The sequence below is a fragment of the Anomalospiza imberbis genome, chromosome 5 (genome assembly GCF_031753505.1).
Source record: "Anomalospiza imberbis isolate Cuckoo-Finch-1a 21T00152 chromosome 5, ASM3175350v1, whole genome shotgun sequence".
In the NCBI taxonomy this organism is placed as follows: Eukaryota; Metazoa; Chordata; class Aves; order Passeriformes; family Viduidae; genus Anomalospiza; species Anomalospiza imberbis.
Window position 1 is genome coordinate 60,630,970 of NC_089685.1, and position 22,511 is coordinate 60,653,480.

General features: G+C 50.1%; 2 protein-coding genes across 2 annotated transcripts in view; one reads left to right on the forward strand and one right to left on the reverse strand.

The window, feature by feature from the left end:
- Nucleotides 1–22,511, reverse strand: part of LOC137474548 (arf-GAP with dual PH domain-containing protein 1-like) — a 177,282-nt gene that overhangs the window by 143,233 nt on the left and 11,538 nt on the right. The gene's annotated exons all lie outside the window — the stretch shown is intronic.
- LGALS1 (galectin 1) lies at nucleotides 16,763–20,543 on the forward strand. Its single transcript, XM_068191203.1, has 4 exons — nucleotides 16,763–16,884; nucleotides 18,442–18,521; nucleotides 19,760–19,931; nucleotides 20,323–20,543. Exons 1-4 carry the CDS (start codon nucleotides 16,876–16,878, stop codon nucleotides 20,464–20,466), a joined length of 405 nt encoding a protein of 134 aa, XP_068047304.1. The 5' UTR covers nucleotides 16,763–16,875; the 3' UTR covers nucleotides 20,467–20,543.

The window sequence follows — 22,511 nt, forward strand, 5'->3', positions numbered from 1 at the left end:
TTCAGTCCTTTAGTCATCTTCATGCCCCTTTTCTGGACTCTCTCCAATATGTCTCTGACTCCCTTGTACTAGGGAGCCCAGAACTGGACCCAGCACTGGACCCCAGGTCCTTTTCTGTCATGCTGCTTTCCAGCTGGGTGGTTCCCAATATTTACTGGTCCCTGGGGTTATTGTTTCCCAGGTGAAGGACTTTGCACTTCTCATCGAATTTTTTGAGGTTCCTGCCAGCCCATTTTCCCAGCCTATCAAGGTCACTCTGGATGGGACCACAACCCTCTGGTGTGTCAGCTGCTCCTCGCAGTTTTGTGTCACCAGCAAACTTGCTGAGGGTACACTCTACCTCATCTTACGGTTCATTAATGAAGATACTAAACAGAATAAATACAACAATATTGACCCCTGGGAGACACCCCTAATTACAAGCCTCCAGCTAGACTTTACGTCACTGATCAGCATTCCTTGGGCCCAGATGTTCAGACAGTTTCCTGTTCACTTCACTGTTACCTCAGCCAGCCTATACTTCCATTATCTTCTCTAGGGGAATTTTGTGGGAGGCAGGGCCAAAGGCCTTACAGAAGTCGTGGTATATGTCCACTGCTTTCCCCTCATCAAGCAAGCCAGCCATTTCATCGTGGAAGATTGTTGAGTTGGTCAAGTGACTGACACTTCAGGAAGACAACAAATGGGCCCAAAGTTATTAATTGGTGAGTAGATGCCTTTGACATGAGGAGCTAGAGATCATCCTGGTTGGGAAATGGTTAATGTTTGACACATGACATGGTAATAGAACTGGGGCAATTTGGAAGGTGTTGAGACTGGCAGGACAGAGGAGGTTTTTTTGCATGGGAAAGTGCCTCCAGAGCCAAGGAAGGATCATGATCCTAGGAACTCGCTCGATACTTGCCCAACCTGATGTGAGAGTCCCCCTCTGCCAAGGCAGGCAGCTCTGGCGCCACCCTGTCCCGCAGCAGCTGGAGCAGGGAGGAGGAGGAGGAGAAGGTGAGGAGCAGCAGCCTGTTACTGCCTGCCCTAGTGAACCAACCAGCATTTACTCTTCCTCCAGCAGCAGTGTGGGTAGAAGTCCCTCCTCTGCAGCACAGCTTCCCTCTCCTCACTCTTTGCTCAAGGCATTGTCCCCACCATAACATGGGTTTTCAAGTTTCCCTTTGCCATCTCTCTATCATTATCCATTTCTTTGCCTTCCTTACTGCTGCCTCATTTGCTCTATGGACTCTGACCCCAGAAAACTCACCAAGCACCCCAGGAGAATGACATGGCTACGCACATCAAGGAACTGCTGCTGTTGTTGGACTCTGCCTGGGAATTGTGTGTGGATAATGTATTGGAAGTGCCCCTGGCAGACAAGCTGTTTTGGTGTTCCTTATACTCCCTGGGAGATGGTGAACTTGCTGGGAGAAATTAAAAACCCTTAAGGACTCCACCAGCTTTCAGAGTTGTACTGCTCTTTGTAGCTTCAGTACACCACTGCAGCAAAGCACTGTCAGCTCTGTAAGCCTCCAGCATGGAGACAAGGGAGATGTGATGCCAGAAACATTCCCAGATCACAGGGCAGCTGCCTGTGATGATCCGGGTTGTTCCGCCCTGTGATTTAGTCTGCTGGATGTGCAGCTCCAGCAACTAGCAGTTTCCAGCAACTAGCAGTCTGTATAGGATATTGCTGAGCACTGAGATGCTCTCTTCACACGTTGTGGGTGAGAGAAACCTGTCCTTTTATTGGTTGTCCATCAGGTCACTTCAAAGTCCTGTGCCAGCCTTTCTGCCCTTGCTGAACCTCTAGCCTGACTTCCACAGAAGCTGAACAGAAAGTGGGTAAAATTTATGGCAGGAATTGCTTCCATACTTGACCTGTCTCAAGCAAGATGAAACAACTTAGATCCATGTTTCTCTTTCCTCCACATACACTCCACTGTCATACTACAGCTGCCTATGTGCAAGTTAGGTGGTTTATCCCTGCAGCATAGAAGCCAGAGGAAACTGGGTATTTGTGGGCTGTAGATTAGAGATTTCCCACCGGCTAGGACAACATGATTGTGGCCCTGGCAAGGCTTCCTTCGTGAAACAGAGGTGTTCCTGACTTGGTGTTCTTCTCCGGCCTAGTGTTTGGAGGCTTTTGATTCCACTGGGTTTGGGCAGAGCCTGAGAGTGGCAAGAGCAGTGCCAGTCCCTATTTGTGCACTTGCCAAGGTCAGGGGTAGACGTGTGAAGAATGGCAATATGTCACTGTTCAGCACTCGAGTACAACTAGAGCCATGTGCTTGCCACAGTCTTGGTTACCTGGAAACTGACACAGCTCAGGAGACAGGGTGGCCATACTCCTCCAGTGGGGAGTGTAGGCTGTGTTTAGGTTGTTTCATGATGCTCACTGCCTTGCAGTTCATCACAGTCTCATTAGCTGGCTTCCCACAATTTCAGGGCTGAAAGGACCCATGTCATTGAGCAATCCCACACTGTGTTTGACTCCTGTTTGGCCATAAGCAACCCTGAATGCCCTTGAGCCAATGTTGCTGGAAATCTGCCTGTTGGTTCAGGTTTTTGAGCTGCTTTCTTGTCAGTTATGTGTTGGGGCAGCCTGGTATGAAAGATTCTCAGAAGAGCTTCCTGCAGAAGTATTTTTCCTCTTGGTCACTTGTCACTTGCTGATGACCCAGCAGCAGTAGAACAGTCCTTCTGGAGGAGCATATCTGATCCTCAGGTCAACCCAGGAACTGGGGTGGCTGGTAATTGCAGGTAGCACACGGTCCTGGCTGGCACACCCTTTAAGTTGCAGGATCTGAGGCAGACCCCATAGTACTGCTTGCTGATGCAATTAAAATCTCTGTCATTACTCCTTTGGGTGTGTTACAAATTTTCCAGGACAGCATGTCCAGCAATGGGACATAAACAGCAGCAGGAAACCTGTCTGATTCCTGTAGTGGCTTAGAAAGAGATAGCTCTACCTGGAAAAGGAGTACATGAATTACCCTGGGGCTTTTTCTGGCAGCAAGCCTCCAAGCTCAGAACATGGAGGCATCCTGTCTAATACCCATAATTCATCCTATTTTCCTGGCAATGTTCTGCAACACAGAGGAGTAAGATACCTGCAAAGGACCATCTTTATATGCTCCTTCTCTTGACTTGGATGCTATGCCAGGTGCAATAAGTCAATTAAACAACCCTGGTAAGGCATCAGTATAGGGATCTTACCCTCCCATCCCCTGGACTATTGTTCTTCAGGCTGAAAATAAATCTAGAACTAGGAGTCTCCTGTATTGTGTTCCCATTATTCTGGCTGGAGTTAATTGACACCAGATTTTTCTTCGTTTTCGTAACATTCCCATGAAATGTTTTCTTTCCTTTTATCTTTGTTACCAGTGTGAGCTGCGCATCCCTGCCACCATCCAGCTGTTACCCTGTCCTTTAGGGTGATACCTAGAGGCCTCAGTGTGGGCATGGTAAGAGACAAAAATACAACTGATTAGAAAGAAGTGGAGCTGAAATTGCTCTCCCACAAGACCTCACTTTCACTGTTGCTTGAGCCTACTGTCTGTCTGTCTGTCTCAGTAGGAGGAAAGGAGTGGGAGGTTCCACATCAGCATTTCTCCATAGATCAGTAAATCCAACGCAAGCTGGTGCTGCAAAAACTGCAGTTATTTTCACATCAGTCTGATGCTCAGCAACAGGAATGCTTTCATGACAAGACAGGAGACTTGCCAGGCAGGGGTGAACAGCTGAAGGTTGGAGAGCAGAATGGGATGGTTTGGGGTGTCATCCCCGCTGATACGAGCAAGCTCACAGAAATATAGGTTGATAAATGGCAGCTGGTTGGGGAAAGAGTGTGAAATCCTGTCCCTTTGCACATTCAAATCTTGCATTCCTCTGAGTTGTTCAACAAGACCCCTTCCCACGAGCTGAAAAGCTGGATTTATACCCACAGACAATTTTGGCTGTACTACGGGTGTCAGCTTCTTTTACTAGACATTGTTGACACTGCAGGGCCCTAACTGCTGCTGGCTCCCTGGGTGCAGCCAGCCACCCTGCAGCTGCAGCTCCCTGCTCCAGAGCTGTTTCTCATGACAGCTCATTCTTCAGCCCACAGCTCTGGCTGGCAGCGGCTCGGTCACGCAAGTGTCTCTGCTCAGGAGAGCTTGGTTGCTGGCAAGCACAAGACTGTGTCCTGGACAGCAAATGGCACACAATGTGGCCAACAGCCCTGCAGTCTGCATTCAAGTCACAGCTCTCTTTTGTGCATGCTTAATCAGCTCCTTCTGTGACGGGCATTTTCTGTCACACTTCCAGGGGACCATGCCCTCCACCAGAGCTCTATAGTTTAATTGCTATAGATGTATGCTTTCCAGCTTGCACATTATCCTCCTTTCAAAAGTTGACTTATGCAGTACTCTTCATCCCCTCCTAATGAACACCAGATACCCTGCTTGCTGCTTTACTCATTGCTCCATCAGCTGCATCATTACAAGATTCTCATCTTGTATTTTTCAGAACCGTAGCACATTTTGGTTTTGCCTTTCCAGGTCAAAGTGAAAAAGGATGTAATTGGTTCAGACACTGCTGTAAACCCCTTAGCAGCAGTTTCAGGTACTTTAAGTCTTTATGAAAGGAGCAGGATGGGAGAAACATCCACAGCCATCTGCAATCCCTTCTGAGGGGTACAGCAATCCCAACGCATGTGCAGTGCCCATTTCCAGACTCACATGGAGGGCAGTTATTGACCCAGTGGGTGAGCAGCCAGACTGCACAGAACAGTGTAATCCCCTTCTCCTCTGCAGCTACACAGGGCTGGCCAGGCAGGGGGAAGGAGAGCACCTGTGACTGTGGTCGCAGCATGCTGGGAAGCTGCACGAATTCAAACTTGATGATGTAATGGCAGCCTTCACCTTCATCCCAACTCATTCACTGGTGCCCAGCAGGTTTGCCCTCGAGGGGTGATGTTTCAACAGGAGGAGGCCACAAATAGCCAGAGCAGGACAGCTGCCACACCACTGAGGTTGCCACCACAGCATGCCCAGCTATCGCAGCCCTGGGAGAGCCAGGGTTGTGGTCACAAGTGCCACAGGCACAGCTAGCAGTGAAGCTGGGCTTGGCACCCTGGTGCAATGCAGAGAGGGAGCTCACTGCACTTCCTCAGGCAGAGCTGAAACCTGCCAGCTGGGCAAAGGCTTGCTGGGGAGCTGGGGCCTGTCGGTGCTTGTCCTGGTTGCAGACAGAGGGGGACAGGGACTTGGTCCTCCTGCAGCCAGGGTGGTGTTGAGATGCCACCAGAAGTGGGAGCCAGGGGAGCCATCTGTGCAAGGTGTGGGTGAGCAGCAGGCTTTTGTCCAGGCACCCAGTTTTTCTGTGATAACAGCCGGTGTGCCAGCCCTCTGCAAAACGTCCAGTTGAAATTGTTTTGGTGGGTCATGGGAGGGACCCAGAGATGTATGGTAATCCCCCAGGGAGGAGATGCCTTGAGAAATCTCAGGATCCCTGTTCTCATCCCAAAACACTGCTTGCTCACTGGCCATCTTCTCTCCCCCTGACCAGGCCAGCTCTGACTCTCTCTTGTGCTACGTGTTTAAGCCTGCATTTCCATCAGCACTGCTGGTGCTGCTGAGATCTGACCCATGGTATGACAGTGCTGGATGATTCTCTTTAGCAGGTATCATGGTGTTTCTGGAATCATGCACGCACAAACCAGAAGACTGAACAGCATTGCATTAAAAAGGAAAGTAGGAAACAAAAGCAGTGCATTTCATGTTTCAGCCTCTTGGAGGGACCAAAGGGTATACTGTCGTTAGAAATACTACAGAAAGCTAAAAAGGATGCATAAGCTCAGCTGTGAAATGTAATACATTTCTGCTTTCTGGCTTCTCCTGGGATTCACCCCTCCCTGCCCACTGCAGGTACCTGTATGCTGGCACAGTTCTGGGGCTCTGCATGGCTGGGCTGAGTCACCTTCCTTGGGCACTCAGCACAGAGGCAGGCCCTGCAAATATATAGGGGTGCCGTTCTACCTTTGGCAGTCCTGTGCCAGGCCAAAAAACCCAAAGGACGCAAACCTTTCTGAACTATGTGTGGGTCTCCCCTGAAAAGGGAGAGCACATGCCCAGCAAACTAGGCCATCCCATCTCCAGCAGCTATCACCCCCTGCCTAGAAAGTGTTTGTGGCACATTATTTGCCAGGAGCATGCCTTTCTCACAAATTGTCCAGTCTCCCCATGAGAGTATCACTCCAAGCCAACAGTTACCCTCCTGCCTGAAAGAGGGATGGTCAGCTGACAGCATGGCCAAGCATATTCCCACTTCCATATGGGAATAGCAGTGCAGAGCCCAGCATCCCAGTTTCACCTTGAGAGGTAAAACCATCAGTTTCCCAAGTGAGCTAAGATGCAGCCATGTGCTAGGCACAGCCTAACCTTTCTGCAGTGGGAAAGCAAGTTTCACAAAGGGGAAATGGCAACTTGATGAGGAGCTGGTTAGCATCCAGGTTCAGTCCTTGAGACTGTTCCCCAGGCAGCAGCAGCACATCAGCTTTGGTCAGCCATGCTCTTCACTCACATTGCACGCTTTCAAGAGGTTGAGCCCAGTATCTCTGAGGCTGACCTGATCAAACCTCATCAACCCTTCTTGATTCCCAAGAATAGGTATGTACGTGGAGGGGTTGGGTTTTCTCTGTCAGGGCTTCTCTGAGCAGACCCAAGGATAAGGAGATGGAAATGCAGCAGCAGCAGAGGCCCTGCCCATGAAACACATCACAAGGATGGTTCAGGCTACACAGAGCTTGTAGCAAGGCTCAGCTGTGGTTCTTTTTGCTAGAGAGATTTCCAGAAAGTGCCAGGTGCTGCCTGTGGTTTCTCTGCCATGTGTGGGGTCTGTGCAGGGCTGGTGGAAGGAAAAGAGTGAATAGTGATGAAGCAATGGTGAGCTTGAAAGAAGGCCAACTGAGACACCCTGAGAAACAAAGCAAGTAATAAAATCCCAGAGAAAAGCAGCACTCCGCACCCAGCCGGGCCCTCTCCTGGAACTGCCAAAAAGGCATCCTTGGCTCACAGGTAAGCAGTCACAAAATGCAGGGAGAGACTTCCCAGGGAGGAAAGGTTTTACCTGTCGAGCAACTTCATGGGTACCCTCGCCCACCAGCAGGGAGTGTTGAGCACAGTGGGCAGTCATCCCGCTGCAGCCATCAGCACTGCAGGAGGAGGAGAGGGGGAAACAGAGCCCTGGTTCCTCTGTGGCACCCAAGAGACTGGCTGAGTCTTTCTGAGAGGGGACCAGGCCCCAGGGAAGGTGGGGTGAGAGCCTGTGCCAAGTGGCTGGGTTGCCAGCTTGGGAAGACTGAGGGCTTTGGCTCATTTTGACAGGCTGATTGTAGTTTTGACCACCCTCCTCAGACCCAAACCTTCATGGCTGGAGAAGCAGTTCTGTCTACTCACAGAGCTGTTCCTCAGCAGCCCGGCCCCACCAGATCTGATGGGTCCTTTCCCCAGCCACTGCTCTCCCTCCACCGCTCATCCCTGCTCACTCATCCCTGCTCGTGGGCACAGGTCCTCATGGACCTGCTCAGCAGGTAAAACGTCCCTTGCCCACAAAGCTGAGCTTGCACCCCCAGGGCAGATGAATAAAGCACCACGTGGGGCAAATCCCTGTTCTGCTCTCTGCTGTTTCTCCTTCCCTTTCCCTCAAATAAACAGAACACCACAAAGAGAGACAAGTGCCTTTGTTTTCCAGGGAAGGACTGTCAGAACGGCACGTCTCACTGCATCTTGTTAGGGGTTAGATAAGTCCTCAAGAGCCATGGGGAGCTCTGTCACACATACAGTCCTTGCTGACAGTACTATTGTTAAGAAGGGGTGCATTTTGGGAGGGCTGGGGCTTTTGCCCCCTGCTTGTTTCTCTCCAAGAAAGTCATGGCTCATGCCTGCTTGTCCAGGGAGACTTCTCTCCCCTAAAGCTCTTATCCTGAACAGACAACAGATTGGCAGTCACCAAAGGGTGTGGAGGCTGGCTCCCCATTTCTGGACCTCTCCATATGCTCTTAGTCCAGCAGGCACTTCATGGAGTGCCAAAACTGACTTCTAAAGAAGTTGCCTTCTTTTGGGGCTGCCCAGCACGAGGTTCACAGTGCTCCAACCCAATATCTGTACCCAGCAGTGGCCCTTGGATTGCTTCTTTCAGCAGCAATCTCTCTCTGCCCCCAGCAGAGCCAGTGAAACAAATCCAGGATGCTCACCCTGCCTGGTATGGGGGATGCCTTGCCCAGAGCTTGGCTTAGGGGTAGGTCCTGCAAAGGTCCTGTCCCACTCAGGGCAAGGTTACACAACAGCAGACCCTGTAGAGACAGAGCTTTCCCTATAAGCTTACCTCCTCATCATGGGCTTGACCTGGGGACTCCTCTCATCTCCCATCTTCCCTTTAAATGGGAGGAGGTGGATTATATCACAAATTGAACCTGTCTGACTAAATATAGCCAGTGCAGAGACCAGGAGAACTCCCCTGGTTTTCCCCTGTTTGCTTTGGTGAGAATGGAAATAATGAATCCCAGCTGTTCCTGCTTCTGGAGCAAATGCCTGTGGACATGGAGGCCAGTACCTCTCAGATGTCTATGGTTTTTGAAGGTAATCTACTCTGTACAGGGAAACTTTTAGATGGTGCAGTGGCCTTTGGCTTCATGGTGTATCTGTTGAACCTGCTGTGGGCTGAACAGACCATGGCCATGCCTCACAGACTAGCTGCCTGTGGGGAAGAGAGGGTATATCCAAAAATACCTGTCTGGCTGATGGACCCTCCCTTACCTTCTATGCTGAGTGAGAAGAGCAGGCTTCATGCTCATGAAAGCATGAAGCCACCTCAGCACTGGCACATGGATGCTGCAAGTGAACATCCACCCTTCTTCCCCCAGGTTCCCACTGTGACGAGGTGAATCAGAAGCTGATATTGCATCTCATCAACCCCTTGCTCAATCTGTGATCCTATTCTCGACCAAAACATCTCTCAAACAGCAGCCCACAGCCTAAATATGCTTCATAAAATCCTCAAAACTCTCCCACAGAAAAACCCCCAACCTAAGCACTTGGTTGAGCAGTTGGCTGGCATGTCAAGATTTACCCCTCCAGTGAAAGTCAGGAGTTTGTCAGTGCTTGGCCTCCATGTCCATCACAACAAGAGCAAGACTACAATCCTGTAGAACAAAGCCATTTTGCTCATTTTGGTGCTAAGTGCACCAACATGCTTCCCACCCTTCTCACAAGTCACCCACTTCTACTGGGACATGAGCTGGTCCTTGGCCTTCTTCTGGAAAAATGACCCAATCTTTATTTGTGAAAGGAGCTTCTGCCCAGGAACATCGGGCAGAAGAGAGGGAGAGCATGTCTGTGCTGCCAGTGCTGGGGGTGTGCTCCTGACAAAATGACCTGCATTACCACCCCACCAGCTGCTGCTGTTAATCTGCCCCAAGCTCAGGATCTCTAGGAGGGAACTAAGGAGATCCCCAGTGTGAATCCTATCTTTCGCATGAGGTGTGGACAGTTTACACCTGGACTGGATTGAGCACCAAAGGTCAGCTCTTCCCACGTGCTGCAGGCTGGCAAAGCCCAACGTGGGTGTGGGTGGGCTGCTTCAGCACCTGCTCTCTGCCCAGAGTGCAAAGGAAGCTGAAGAAGACAGAGGTGAGGGAGAGCAGGCCCTTATGTGGGACATGATGATGGGTGGCTGTTCTTGGTGGCAGCAGCAGAGATGGCTCTGCAAAGGGCTTCTTTGGAAGGATCCACTTGCAAAAACTCTCAAAAGAGCAACACAGCCTCACCACAGCAGTGATGTGTGTGTGCCCACTGGCCTCAAGGGTGTCTGGACCCCCTTGCAAGGGAGTGGGAACCAGCAGCATGGCAGAGAATGACAGATCCCAGTGCTTTCCACAGCCTCCAAACTGTGATAGCATCAGAAAGTGCCCTGGACTTTCTCCCCCCCAGTAGTGTAAGCCTCAGGGAAATGAGAGTGCCAAGCCCTGCTGCAACACCCTCCCATTTCAACAGCTGATCCTGGCAGATAACAGACAGCTTACCACAGTAATTGTTCCAGCAGGCTCTAGGGTGGCAGGCAGCAGCTGCCTAACAAAGCTCATTGACACCTAAATGTTTGGGGCACCAGGTGAAGGACAGCACATGTTACTGAAACCCCCAAGGGCATTTTGGGGGACTCAGGGTCCCCAGTCAAGCCGTGGAGGACAGTCCCAGGCTGCACCAGCTCTGTCCCTGCCAGAAGGATGCATCTGTATTGGGGAATGATGAGCTGTGCTACCCACAGGACCCCCAGGGAGAGCAGCTGCATGTCTGTCCCAACACAATTCTGTTTTCTCCAGCCCTCGCTGTCTGGTGGGGCCCCATTCCCCTTTGGAAAGGCCAAGTTGGTCTTTTGCCTGCCTTGGCTTCTGTTCAGCTGTGTTGATGCCTTGTAGTCCCATGTGCTTTGGAGGCTCTCCAAGCATGAGATGTGCCTCTAATACTGGCTCGTGGGCTGGCTGCAGATGAATGCATTTGCCAAAGTAGATGCAATGGCCCAAGCAGGGTTTGTCTCAGGGAGTAAAACCTGATGTGCTCAGGCTCCCTGCAGGTCTCACCTCCTGAGCATCTCTGCTGCTGTTTCTGACATGTTTGGAGACTAACATCACAGCCCACACCCTAGGTACCACTTCCCATACACATAAAAAAATACCAAACAGGTGTTTTCAGGCTTCTTGTCATTCCTGGCAGCAAAGCCTGCTCACAGCAACCCTTTTCTTTGGGATTATCATTGCACACAGGTTTTTATACACATTGCTTGCTGAAAAATGGCATGCAGCTGAGTTTCGGTCTCAAGGGTGTTGGAGGAGGACATGCCTGTGTTCCACAAACATACTTCTCCTGAGCACTATTTGTTGGAAGACCTGAAACCAGCACCTGGGTTGCTGCAACATGTTCAAACACAGCATCCACTTACAATTTGCATATTAAGTAGAGCAAACAACCTTCTGCCCAGCACATCTCAAAAGTCACTTTAACAAAAGACAAAAAATGAGACAGTGAATATGCTATGTCTCAGCAAGTTGTCTCCAGGCCTGAAATAGGCTCAATAAATGGCAAGTTTCTAAGGCACCTCAAGGACACCAATTTGGGTATTGCAGCAGCGCAGAGCCAGTGGCCACAGTCAGGCAATAGCCGGCAGCTCTCCTGCTCCGGCACACCTATGACGAAACGTCTGACCCTCATGCATGGAGCTACATTTCCTTGCCCTTGAAAATTCCAGCACTAATGAGCAGCACAGGAATAATTCTTAGCATCATATTTTAGCACAATTATACCTTTCAGTCCTGCAGCAGTGGTGCAGGGCTTATGTTGCAGGCCCTCTGGAAGTCATTAGCCAACATCCAGACAAGCAGTGGCAATGTCTTCCCCTCTATAGTCAGCATTTGCTGAGCTTGCAGCCCTGCTTTCAAAATTTGTCATTTCTTATAGGTTAGGTTTGAAGCCTTGCCTCAGTGCCTGCACAACCTGAACAACATATGTTGCACCCTAACTTATTTTCACTTCTATCTTTACCTTTCCTTCTGTTTCTTTGACTTGATTTATTTGAAGAAAATTGGAAATTCATGCCACCAGTCAGAAGTTGATTTTTCACTTTTTTAAAATAAGAAAAATATTATCGGCTTCAAAATCAGAGTTGTATGAGGTCCCTAATTGTACTTTGTTTACAGCAGAACTTAAGACTTGCTCCATTCACTGTCCAGCTCTCCCCGGTTTGCTGTTCCCCTCTGGCTCAGCAGCAATTGCCAGACTTGGCTTAACCTGCGTTCGTAGCTCTTGGAAATACTCTACATGCAGCAACCCCCTGGTCCAGGCTATGTCATTGTGAGCAACCTCTCTGTGTCAAAACCAAGAACGTGCTTTCCTGAAGCGTTCCTCCTTGACTTGCCTTTGCTGTGCTGCCCTGGGCCAAGCACCCTTAAAGTGAAGAGCAGATGGCCTGGAGCCTTCCCGACCAGTCACTGCCTGGCTGGGATTAAAGATCTGCTAACGCCCCGGTGCTCCTGCCTCGAAGTCAGGATCCTTCACGTCCAAGGTAACCAAAGGCTTTTTGCTGTGCTGTCAGTATTTCCAGCATGGTCAGGTGAGGAGTCCTGCTGCCTGTCACCCCAACAGGCAGAGGAGTTAAGCCTCATCAGTGGGTGTCTCCTGGCTGATCTCACATGCCAGAAGGGCACTTGAACAGCTTGGGCCAACCACCTCCGTGGGCTAACACAGGCTGATCCTTGTTGCCTATGGCCACGATCCAGCACCGAGCTCCCTCCCTGCCTCCCTGGCCAGGGTGCTTGTGTCCATCCCACAGCCACAGGGATACCATCCCACTGGCAGACCAGGAGCACCCCCTTCCCCACCAAGCACTGTAAAGACCACAGACTTTGCACCCCAAAAGGCAAGATGGAGCCCAGTGTGAGCAGCCAGAGGTGCAGGGGAGGAGGTGGGGAGCACGGAATTAGGAACCTTTTAGGATGCACTTAGAGGTGTGTCTAACACATCCCAGCATCATTAGTGCAAGGAGTCATTCCTGCTTCCCCAACCTGTAACATCAGGCTCGCCCAGATAAATCACTTGTCCAGGTACGCTTTGATAACATTTGCAGGATTATCTTCACCACTTGGGAACATATTTCCATACTGATTTAATGAAAGCAGAGATTCTGGAGTCAGCAGGAGTTGGAGCCTCACAGACGGCTCCTAATCCAGGAAATTGGATGTGGTTGGAAATGTTTCAGCGGTCAAAGCTTGGGAGATCCTGCTGTGGCTCATTCTTGATGTGAGGCTCTGTGTCCGCAACATAATAAATCTGTGTTTAGTACACCTAATTCTTACTTTAAAATACCACAGGCCACATAACACGAAGTGGCTGAACAGGTACAAAGGCTTTCTCCCAGTGGAAAGGTGTTGCAAATCACTGCAAGAGTAACTGCAGCCAAAACAGGCTTTTGCCAGCTGAAGAGCACAGTGTACAAGCAGGCTTTGGTCCACAGGCTTCTCAGTCAGGCCCTTTCCCATTCCTCCCAGGTCATCACTCGGGATGCCCCATCTATTGCTGCATCCCTCACAAGAAGATCTGGGGCAGATCATCCCTCTTTTGCTTCAGACACTTGCCTGACTGGGCTTCTCCTTTGGCAGCTGCCAAACCACCTCGTTTAGAGCCACCCCTCGGCTGAGCCCAGTGCTCCAACTCAACCCCACAGCTTGCACTAGCTGCACTCCAGCCCTCAGACCGCAGGACCAGTCCGGGTATGCTGAGGCATACCAGTGCCTATCAGCCAGACCAGAAGACACAGTCTAAATCAAAGCTACTCGCAATGATGAAACTCTCTTTTAGCAATCATGTTTCCCTCTTCAACCTAAGGTGTATTACAGCTTGGAGGTTGGGAGGTGTGAGGATGTCCATGAGGGAGGCTGTGATCTCAAGAAAACGCGCCATCTCAGCATAGAGAGATCAGCCTGGGCTCTTTGAGTGCCAAGGAGAGTGTAGGAAGAAGGCTGAGGCCCTGAGAGAAGAGCCACAATGAGCATCATGCGCAGCCCAAGGGACAGATAGTGATGTCTGGCCCCTTGTACGGGAATGTTGGGTCACAGCCAGCATGGGGGATGGGTTCAGGCCCCAAAGGCATTAAGAGCTCAAGGACTGTCTGGGATTGCTCACAAAGGCAATTTGCACTTTCCAAGGAGAGTGAGCAGATTGTGCAAGGAAAGGCTAGGGAGAGGTTAGCAAGCTACTCCCAGGAGGCAGGTGACTGAAGCACAGGCCACACTGGAGGTGCCCATGGTCAGGACCTGCACCTAGCCTACACCTAGCCTACACCTAGCATAGTACATGCCTGGTGGGGTCTTTGCTGTGATGCCTGGGCTTGGATATTTGTGTTGTCTGTGAATTTGGTCTGTCCCTGTCATGGCAGCTGGCTCTTCTACACTCCTTTTTCCTGGCCCTGTCCCGTCCAGGACACAATCCCAGTTTGCAGAAAGCAGGTGCAGATGCAAACACCACCTGCCTCACCCTCATAACCAGAGGTGAGGCGCTGCTGAAGTCATATCTCACAGTCATTACTCCTCTCTCCACACTCATGGCTCCCTCTGGCCAAGAGTTTGGCATAGACAAGACCACTGTTTGAAGCAACAGCAACATATCCACTCGCTCCCTTTGGACTGAGCAAAGAAGACCTTTGCTCCCCAAGTTACAATGCAGATCAGTGACTCTCCCTCTAATACAAAGCTAGGATTTAAAATGTTTTGCATGAGAGCTCTTCTGGTGAGGAGAAGCAGGAATGGTGGAGGAGAAGAGCCATGTCTCAGTGTACAGTTCCCACACAGCCCACGACACTGAAGTCTGTTGCGATCTGTCCTCATCTTCCTCATCTGCATCCTTTGCAGATTAAATGGGCTGCTAAACTGCTGGCACATCCCCCGGCTGGCCCACTGCACACTGATAAGGAAGGAGGTGACAGGCAGTGAAGATTTCCAGCTCTAGCCAGTCTGGCTCTACCCTTCTCAACCCACAGTGGCTCTTCCTACACCACATTGCTCCTGAAAATCACAGGCAAGCACCTCTGTGTCTCCAGTGTGGTGGAGTAGGTGTCAGTACACCTGGGGACACCATCCCTGCCTGGTGTGACACCAGCGTGAGCAGGGACCTTTCCTCCCCTCAGTTCAGCCATCCCTTGTGAGGATGCTGATGCTGGAGCTTTAGTGTTTGTAATCTCATTATGATGTCTCCAACAGGAAGGCAGACGTGACATTGTCCTGATGGTGGTGGCCCATGGCCCCCTTGCCTGTGGTATTAGCCTGTTGTGCTAATGCCATTTAATTCAAGGTTTCATGAAAGTCAGTAGAGACACCTGGACTTCTATCAGACAAATACAGGTTGCCTGAGGTAGACTCAAGCCTGAAACCTGAATTTCCTTGATGAGAATAGTTCTTTAGGCACCTTCTCTGGAATGGCAGCCCTCCTTCATTATCATCTCTTAGCCATGAGCTGGTCTCTAATCTCCCCAGCAGCATTTGGAGGAAGGTCCCTGGACAGACATAACTCAAGGACCTGGTGGCTGCTAAGGCTTGGTCACAGTTCCCATCTGCCAGGAATGCTGCAGAAAACACAGAAATTACCCCATAGCTTTTAAAAGGCCCCCTCCACCTCCATCTCAAAGAAAGCAAATATTTACACATTTCCCTTCCCCATCCAACAGTACCTACCAGTCCAGCCCCCTAGACCATGGCTCCAAGCAGCAGCTCAAGTACTTGGAGAGATGCCTGGGGTTCAGTCTCACAAAACCTTGGATTTGAAAGGAATTGATTTAATAACACACACATCCCAAGTAGAGGGAGGCAGACTATTTACTTTTTCTCCTCCTCATATGGAGCACTTCTTGTCCTGTACCACATGATCCCTTGATCAGACTCAAGACCGAACCCTGAGGCAAGTGACCAGAAGAAGAAAGGGGGAGCAGGCATGTCAGAGCAGAGAAGACCACTTTGGCCTTTACTCTTGTGTCATGAAGTGATCAGCAACCTGGCCAAAGTCTGGAGGCTGTTTCTGCCCTCTCCAACAGGCAGGCAACAGGGTCTCCCTGCTACTTCTGTTGGCATTGATGGCATCAACTGGAAATACTCAGTAGTGCCATCCTCAGGGGTCATACTGGAGTGGGGTAACAGGTCTGGAGACTCTCATGTCCTCAGCAGAGGGAACTGATGGGCCTCACAGTCATGGAAGAAAAAATTGTTTCAGAGAGTTTCAGTTCTGGGCCTCTTAAGGAAATCACAGAGCGTCTTGTGATTTAGAGACAAATATGCAAGACAAGGAGAGCTCCAAGCCACAGGCTTGGCTCACTGCCTGAATTTTCCCTCCTCTTTCAGTGTAATTACAGTTGAGCCATGTAGTAATGGGGTAACTTTTTCCAAAGGAATCCTTTCACCCAGTGAATCATACTTGCCACAAAGAGAACACAGAGGCAGATAAAAGACATATAGATCCTATGGCTTATTGTGATAGAAGCATTTTGCCCCCATCCCCTTCTTCCTCAGGCCTCTAGCTGTGTTCAGGGTAGAAGCAAGAGCCAGGCACGGCACTTTCCCAGATAATTTCTTCCCAGCTTTCCAAGGCAGCTTCCTCCTGGCTTACTCTGCCCTGCAGCCACGATGAACTGTACCGTTTTGAAGGTACCTATGGGCTCTGTAGAAAAAGGACTGTTTTCCCTCCTTTGGTTTCCATACCTACAAAAGTGGGTGGTAAAGGCTGGGTCAGCAGCTGGGCAGTCTCTGGGGACAGAAAGGATTCATAGTGCAGCCGGGTGCCCCTGGATGCAGCTCCAGTCCTCTGTTACTAGGGTTTCACCTGGACTACAAGGAGTTTTTTAGGCACTATGTGTGCTCAGTAACATTTCTTCTACTCCCGATTTAACTAGAGCTGAAGAGCCCCGCCCTCACTACAGACCCTTCCCGCCAAGTCTCGATCCATGTGACCATTTTCCATGTGGGATAAAAGCCTTGGATAATAAAACATTCATTGTAAAACTATTTTCCATTGGATTCATGGCCACACACAACTGGATCTCCTCCTGGAGTGGCCCACAGCCTGCTTGGAAGGGCTGTGTTCAGCATCCTGGAGAGGAGGCTGGGTGAGTGTGGGAGGAGGCAGCTCTGTCTAATAGACCCTCCCTCCTCCCAAAACCAACCCCTGCTACCCTTCTCATTGGTGCATGGGGTGGAGAAGGGCTGGGACAACTCAGCTCTCCATCTATTTAAAGGCAAGGGTGGGGCTCTGGCAGCTACTTGCCTGGGACCCTTGCACTGCGTTGTAGAGGAGCGCTACCCTGCAGAGCAGCACCATGTCTTGCGTGAGTAGAGAGAGGGTTGGGGCAGCTTTGCTGGAGGTGGGGCTGTGTTGGCTGGGTGTGAGGGTGCTTGTGCTAGCCTGCACATCAGCCCCAGCGTCTGAGGGTCTGTTAGAGCTGGGTGCCTGCTACTGGTGAGGGACCATCCCTGCTGCATCCACTACATAGGGCTGGCTGCTATTTTGTGTTGTGGCAACAGTGGTTCTTTTTTCCTGTAGGATCCTTTTGGGGCAGTACATGTGGAGATCCTCGCTGGGTTGAGTCCTAAGCTGGGTAACCTGTTTTACTGCAGCTCTACTCTGGAGAAGCTGCTGCAGTAACATTTATTGCTGTTTGAGCATCTTCTCTGGGCAGCCTTGCTGTTTGCTTTCTGCTGAAGTTTTCATGAGTCATTGAATTGTTATTCTTCTCTTTCTTGGAAGGAATGTGCCTTACAGAAGTGTTCTGTGAATGTCAAGTACTATGTTCCAATACCTTAAGAAGTTAGAGAGGTTATCTTAAGAGCAGGTATCAAGAGCATGGGGCCAGATTCTTTACAGAGTTGCCCAGCAACAGGGGAAGGGGCACGAGGCACAAACTGAAACAAAGAGAGTTAAAGTTGAATATGAGGGAAAACTTCCTCACTGTGAGGGTGACAGAGCACTGGAACAGGCTGGCTGGAGAGATTGTGGAGTCTGCTGCTCAGGAGGTATTCAAAAGCCACCTGAACATGACACTGCAACCTGCTCTACGTGAACTACTTTAGCAGGGGGGTTGGACTTGATCTCCAAGATCCCTTCCAGCCCTAACTATTCTGTGACTGCTAGGGAGATGCTTATGTCAGAAGAGTGATTGCATTTCTTTGATTTGCCGTTCATTAGGCTGAGGGTGATTAAGCAGGGATTGTCCCAAGAGCAAGCTTATTTTTTAAGATGGGATAGGAAAAGATTTTCAGTATTCTTGAGGTCTTGGCTCTGCTGTGATGAAAAATGAGTACATATGGTTTTGCCAGGATGCTTTGGTCCTCCTAGAGAGAAGGTGGGGGGCAAGTATCTGTGTGGAGCAGAAGAATGTTCTTGCAAATACTGAGCCTACATAAAAAAAAAAAAAGCTCAAGCCGTTGGGAGATGGAAAGCAAGGTGTCTGAGTCCTCGGACCTGGGCAAGGCTTGAAGTTCAAATACGAGCTAGGGGAAGGGAGTGGAGTCTTCATCCTTGCCATCCATCCCAGACAGATTTGTATGTGATGACACAAGACCCACAAAGCACATGGGTGTGTTTGGGATGGGGTGGGTGTGATTGGAGTGTGCAGGTTCTTACCCTTCACTGCTGTGAAATACAGATATGTTGATGAGAGCAGCAGGAGGAAGATTAGGAAATCGAGCTCCAATCAAATGTACCATGCGATTGGGGTAACTTCTCTGGGATGTCCTTGCTGCAATGCCCTAGGGCTAGGGAGCTTCCCTGTTTCTCCATGGTTCCAAAGCAAAGCATGTCTTGAAAGGCAGCAGGGAAAGCTGCCAAGTCAGAACAAGTGAGCCAGCAGGTATTGAGCTAATGTCTCTGCTTCCATGTTCCCCAGGGACCAGTGTGTACCAACTTGGGTCTCAAGCCTGGCCAGCGCCTCACTGTCAAGGGGAAAATTGCACCAAATGCCAAGAGGTGAGTTGTGCTGTACTGCCCAGGCACGGCCAGGGCACCGCACTGAGGGTCTGCAAAAGGTTGTGGCAAAAGGACTCTGTCCCTTGGGTGGAAGAGGAGAAGGGGTTAACACCAGCAGTGCTTCCAGTGAGTCATCACCTAATGCACATTGCAGACACAGTACTGCCAAGGGGCTAAGCCAAAGCAGATGTGAAGTTCCAACTGCACACGCTGGCAGTGACCACATCCTCTCTAGTGCAGGGTGAAGGAAATGGAAGCTGTGTCTATACTGAGATTTGGTTTGAGACCATCTGCTCCACCACATCCTCTCCCCTGCACGGAGATGGCCAGGAGTAGGGACATTTATGGTGCTCCAATGGATTTGTCTCTCACATGCTGGTGGGGAAAGAAGGAAGAAAGGTGGTGAGCAGGCAGGTGGGCTTAAGTGGAAATGTACCCCTAAATTTGCAGGGGTCAGGGTGGTTGGGTTTCCCAGCGGAGCCTCTGCAGCAGCCCCCAACCCTTGTGCAGGTCTGTGGCTGGCAGGGGGGGCCTTTGCAGGTAAGGTGGAGCCTGTAGCCGCTGTACCAGAACTAGCGGTGTTCCAGGAAACATGTCCCAGCTCTTCCCAGTGCCTTTGAAGTTTGATACTGTCTGAGTGAAGCCTCCCAGGCTTTCTCTTGCCAAATAATATGCCTCTTCTCATCTGGGTGAGAGGCCTGAAGGCAAGGTGGACACTAGGCTAGGAAACTTCCTCCCACTGCTGTTGCAGATACTTTGGGATAGCTAATGACATGGTGTTTATTTCAGCTGCCTGCAGGATGGGGAGAAGGCAGTGGCTGTCAGGCAGAATGCAGCACTAGCTAACTGTTCAGGACTGAAAGGAAATCTTTAGAAAGCAACTGGCTCCTTGGGAATTGGTTTGGGTGTATGATAACTCTGTTCTGGGCACTGTGTACTGAACCATTCTCTTATTAAAAGTTTTGAGGAACTGGTGTCTCTCTCACGGATGGCACTCTGGAGCCTATCACTCCAGAAAAGTGCCCCTTACTGCCACAGCACCACCTTTTTAGGGAAGCTGTGTAATTTAGCAAAGGGTTTCTCTTAGGTTACCCTCAGCTGGGCTTGAAGAAACAGACCCAGGGATGCTCATGGTAATGAGAAACATGTTACTATAGTATTGATGGTTTTTTTTTTTTTGTTTTGTTTTTTTTTTTAGCTGTACTGATGTCTGCCTTTTTTTTTCCCCTTCTCTGTAGCTTTGTGTTGAATCTGGGCAAGGATGCTACCCTCCTCGGACTTCACTTCAATCCCCGTTTTGATGCTCATGGTGATGTGAACACCATCGTGTGCAACTCAAAGAAGGTGGAAGAGTGGGGTGCAGAGCACAGGGAAACTGTCTTTCCTTTCCAGAGAGGGGGCACAGCAGAGGTGCGGCATGCATATATTTATATATATATACACTCTCTGTACGTGCTCTGGTGAAGGGAGGGTGTTTGGCACAGGACACCCAGCTGCAAGGGCTGTCTCAGGGCTGTCTGTACGGGAGGTGTCTGGCTTCTCCTACTTGGCCAGTGCCACCACTCGGGGCTCTGAGCTCTGATGGAGGGTGGGGATCAAATGTTTAAGCTCCATCTGGCTCAAAGATGCTACTATTGAACAGAGCAGGGAATGGGCATCTCTTGGGAGACCAGAATAACACTCCTGCTGTTGATGAACAGGTTATTCTACTGAGCTTGTTCACCCTGTGAAGCAGAGGGTGGCACAGCAGTGCTAGAGAGGCTTGAGGAAACTTTCTCTAACTTTTCCATTTGCCTTGCAGATCACTTTTGGTGTCAACCAAAATGATGTGACAGTCCACCTGCCAGGCCACCAGTTCACATTCCCTAACCGGCTTAACCTCTCTGTCTTTGACTACTTTGATACACAAGGGGACTTCACACTTCAGTCCCTCAGCTGGGAATAACTTCCTCTGACACCTCCATCTCAAAGACACAGAAAAAGCAATCAATAAATAAGAGTTTGGTGTACTAAGTCTCAAAATCTAATCTGTTTAATATTCCGAGTCCTCATGGGTTGGGCACCTTGCTGGGAGTGGGTGGATAGGGGTAACCAGTTTTGCTTGAGTACCCTAAGTGGGTGCAATTGTCTCAGCCTTAGTCCTTGAAAGTCATGGATGAAGAAGAGAATGAAGGTTAAAAGCCTGGGAAGACAGAAGGTTAAAAGTCCAAGGACAGTTGCAGAAGGAGGCATTGGGGCTAATTGTCACTCAGAGGAGAGTAAAAGCATCCTTTAAGCGAGGTCACCTGCTGTTTGAGGTCTAGACTGACACCTTCCACTGCCGGAATAAATTGCTTAAACTGAGCACTCCTGGCTGACATCAGACAGCACTGAGTGGCTGTGCTAGGTGAGCCTAGTGGGGCATGAAGTGAGGGCAAAGACCTCAACTGTGCTAGTTTTGGCTGCAGCCTTCTGTAGAGGCTGGTTCCACTCCTATGTCTGCTTGGCACCTCTTACTGCTGTATGGAGACAGTAGAAAAGCTTCCTTGCTGGGTGTGGCAGAGCATGTAGAAAGTTCCTCATCCAAATCCTTTCTTCCAGTAACTGCAGGAGCACAAAGTGTTGTGCTGTGGCACAGGAGGGTAGCAATGTGGAGGTGTCCAGTTTTATTCTGCCCCTTGTGCTTTGGCTGTTCCATCCAGAGCTGAGGGAGGCAGCAATGTCCAGCTGGAGTGTGGGATGCAAAGGATGTGTGCTCTATGCTTTTGCTCCATTTTACTTGGCCCAAATGAACCTGAGCGGTTCTCAGTCTAAACTGAGGCTAGACCCTGAGAAGTCTGAAGCAGTCAGGCATGTTTGATGTTACTGCATAGCTGCCTTGGGGTCTCTCTCAGTCTAATGCTGCCTTGGTGCTGCTGCTGAGCATTCTGTGCCTAGTGGGTGTAGGAAAGGTGGGACCTGCCCTATCCACAGTGCACAGCAGTTACCAGGTTGGTCTGGGATGAAAGACTTGGCCACAAGCAACACAAAGCACTAACAATTTGATGTACTACAGGATTCCCTGCAGGCCTGGCTGGGCTAATTCCTCATATTAAGCAGTCTCCAGAGCAGCTGGAGAACAGGGACTTTCCCCTGCAGCAGCTGTACCTGCCATTCTTATTTCATAATTCATGAGGCTCTGCCAGGTCCTGGGTACCCATGCAGAGAGAGGCTGGGCTGCTAGGAATTGTGAGTCTGAGAAGGAAGAGAGATGAGACCTTAGCTGAAAGGTAGGGGCACTTGGGGTATAGAAGCAACTTGAGGCTCTGCAGCTGGATCTCTCTTGAAGTCCTGTGTTGCCCAAAGCCCATCTGCTTTGGATGATCACATCACACTCTTTTTAGGGCTACATCTACAATTGTAAACATGACATCTAGCATTGCCACCCTGTGCATAGGAATGGCAGGGGGACAGCATAGCTTGGGGACTCTTCTCATGGCGTGATAAGGATGAAGCCATCCTTTCTCAAGAAGTTCAGCATTATGGAAATGAGCCATGCTAGGCTAGATGGTCTCAAGGCAAGAGACCTGGCTCAGTTTACACAGTGGTGTTGACACAGTCTGGCAGCCTGGGGTACCTTTGGTAAGCCAGAGAACTGGGTATTTCCCTCAACCACAGCAGGGCCATGGTGCTGGTGATGGTGCCATGAACTGTCATGATGGACACAGAGGACTTCCAGCTTCTTCTGCTGGGCTGATCTTGAAAGCTGAGCAAATGTACTGGACTCCCTGCGCTGTACTACAGGGGAATCCTGCAATGCCTCTTAATTGCACTTGGCAATCTTTCTTTAGATTCTTCAAAGATTTTTTTGTGACAGTTTCTTGAAGAGAGCTCGGTGGTAGCTTTACCACAGGAGTATGAACCTTAGTGAGATCTCCTGCTAGTGTGGCTGTTTCTTGCAGTGACTCACTGTTCTTGTGAAATCTATGACTCACTGTTGTCCTGACTTTGTTATGGCTTGGCCTGTTGCTA

Coding starts and splice junctions, on each gene's coding strand:
- LGALS1 (XM_068191203.1), top strand. Junction 18,522..19,759: donor ATTGCACCAAATGCCAAGAG/GTGAGTTGTGCT, acceptor CCTTCTCTGTAG/CTTTGTGTTGAATCTGGGCA. Junction 19,932..20,322: donor AGAGAGGGGGCACAGCAGAG/GTGCGGCATGCA, acceptor TTTGCCTTGCAG/ATCACTTTTGGTGTCAACCA.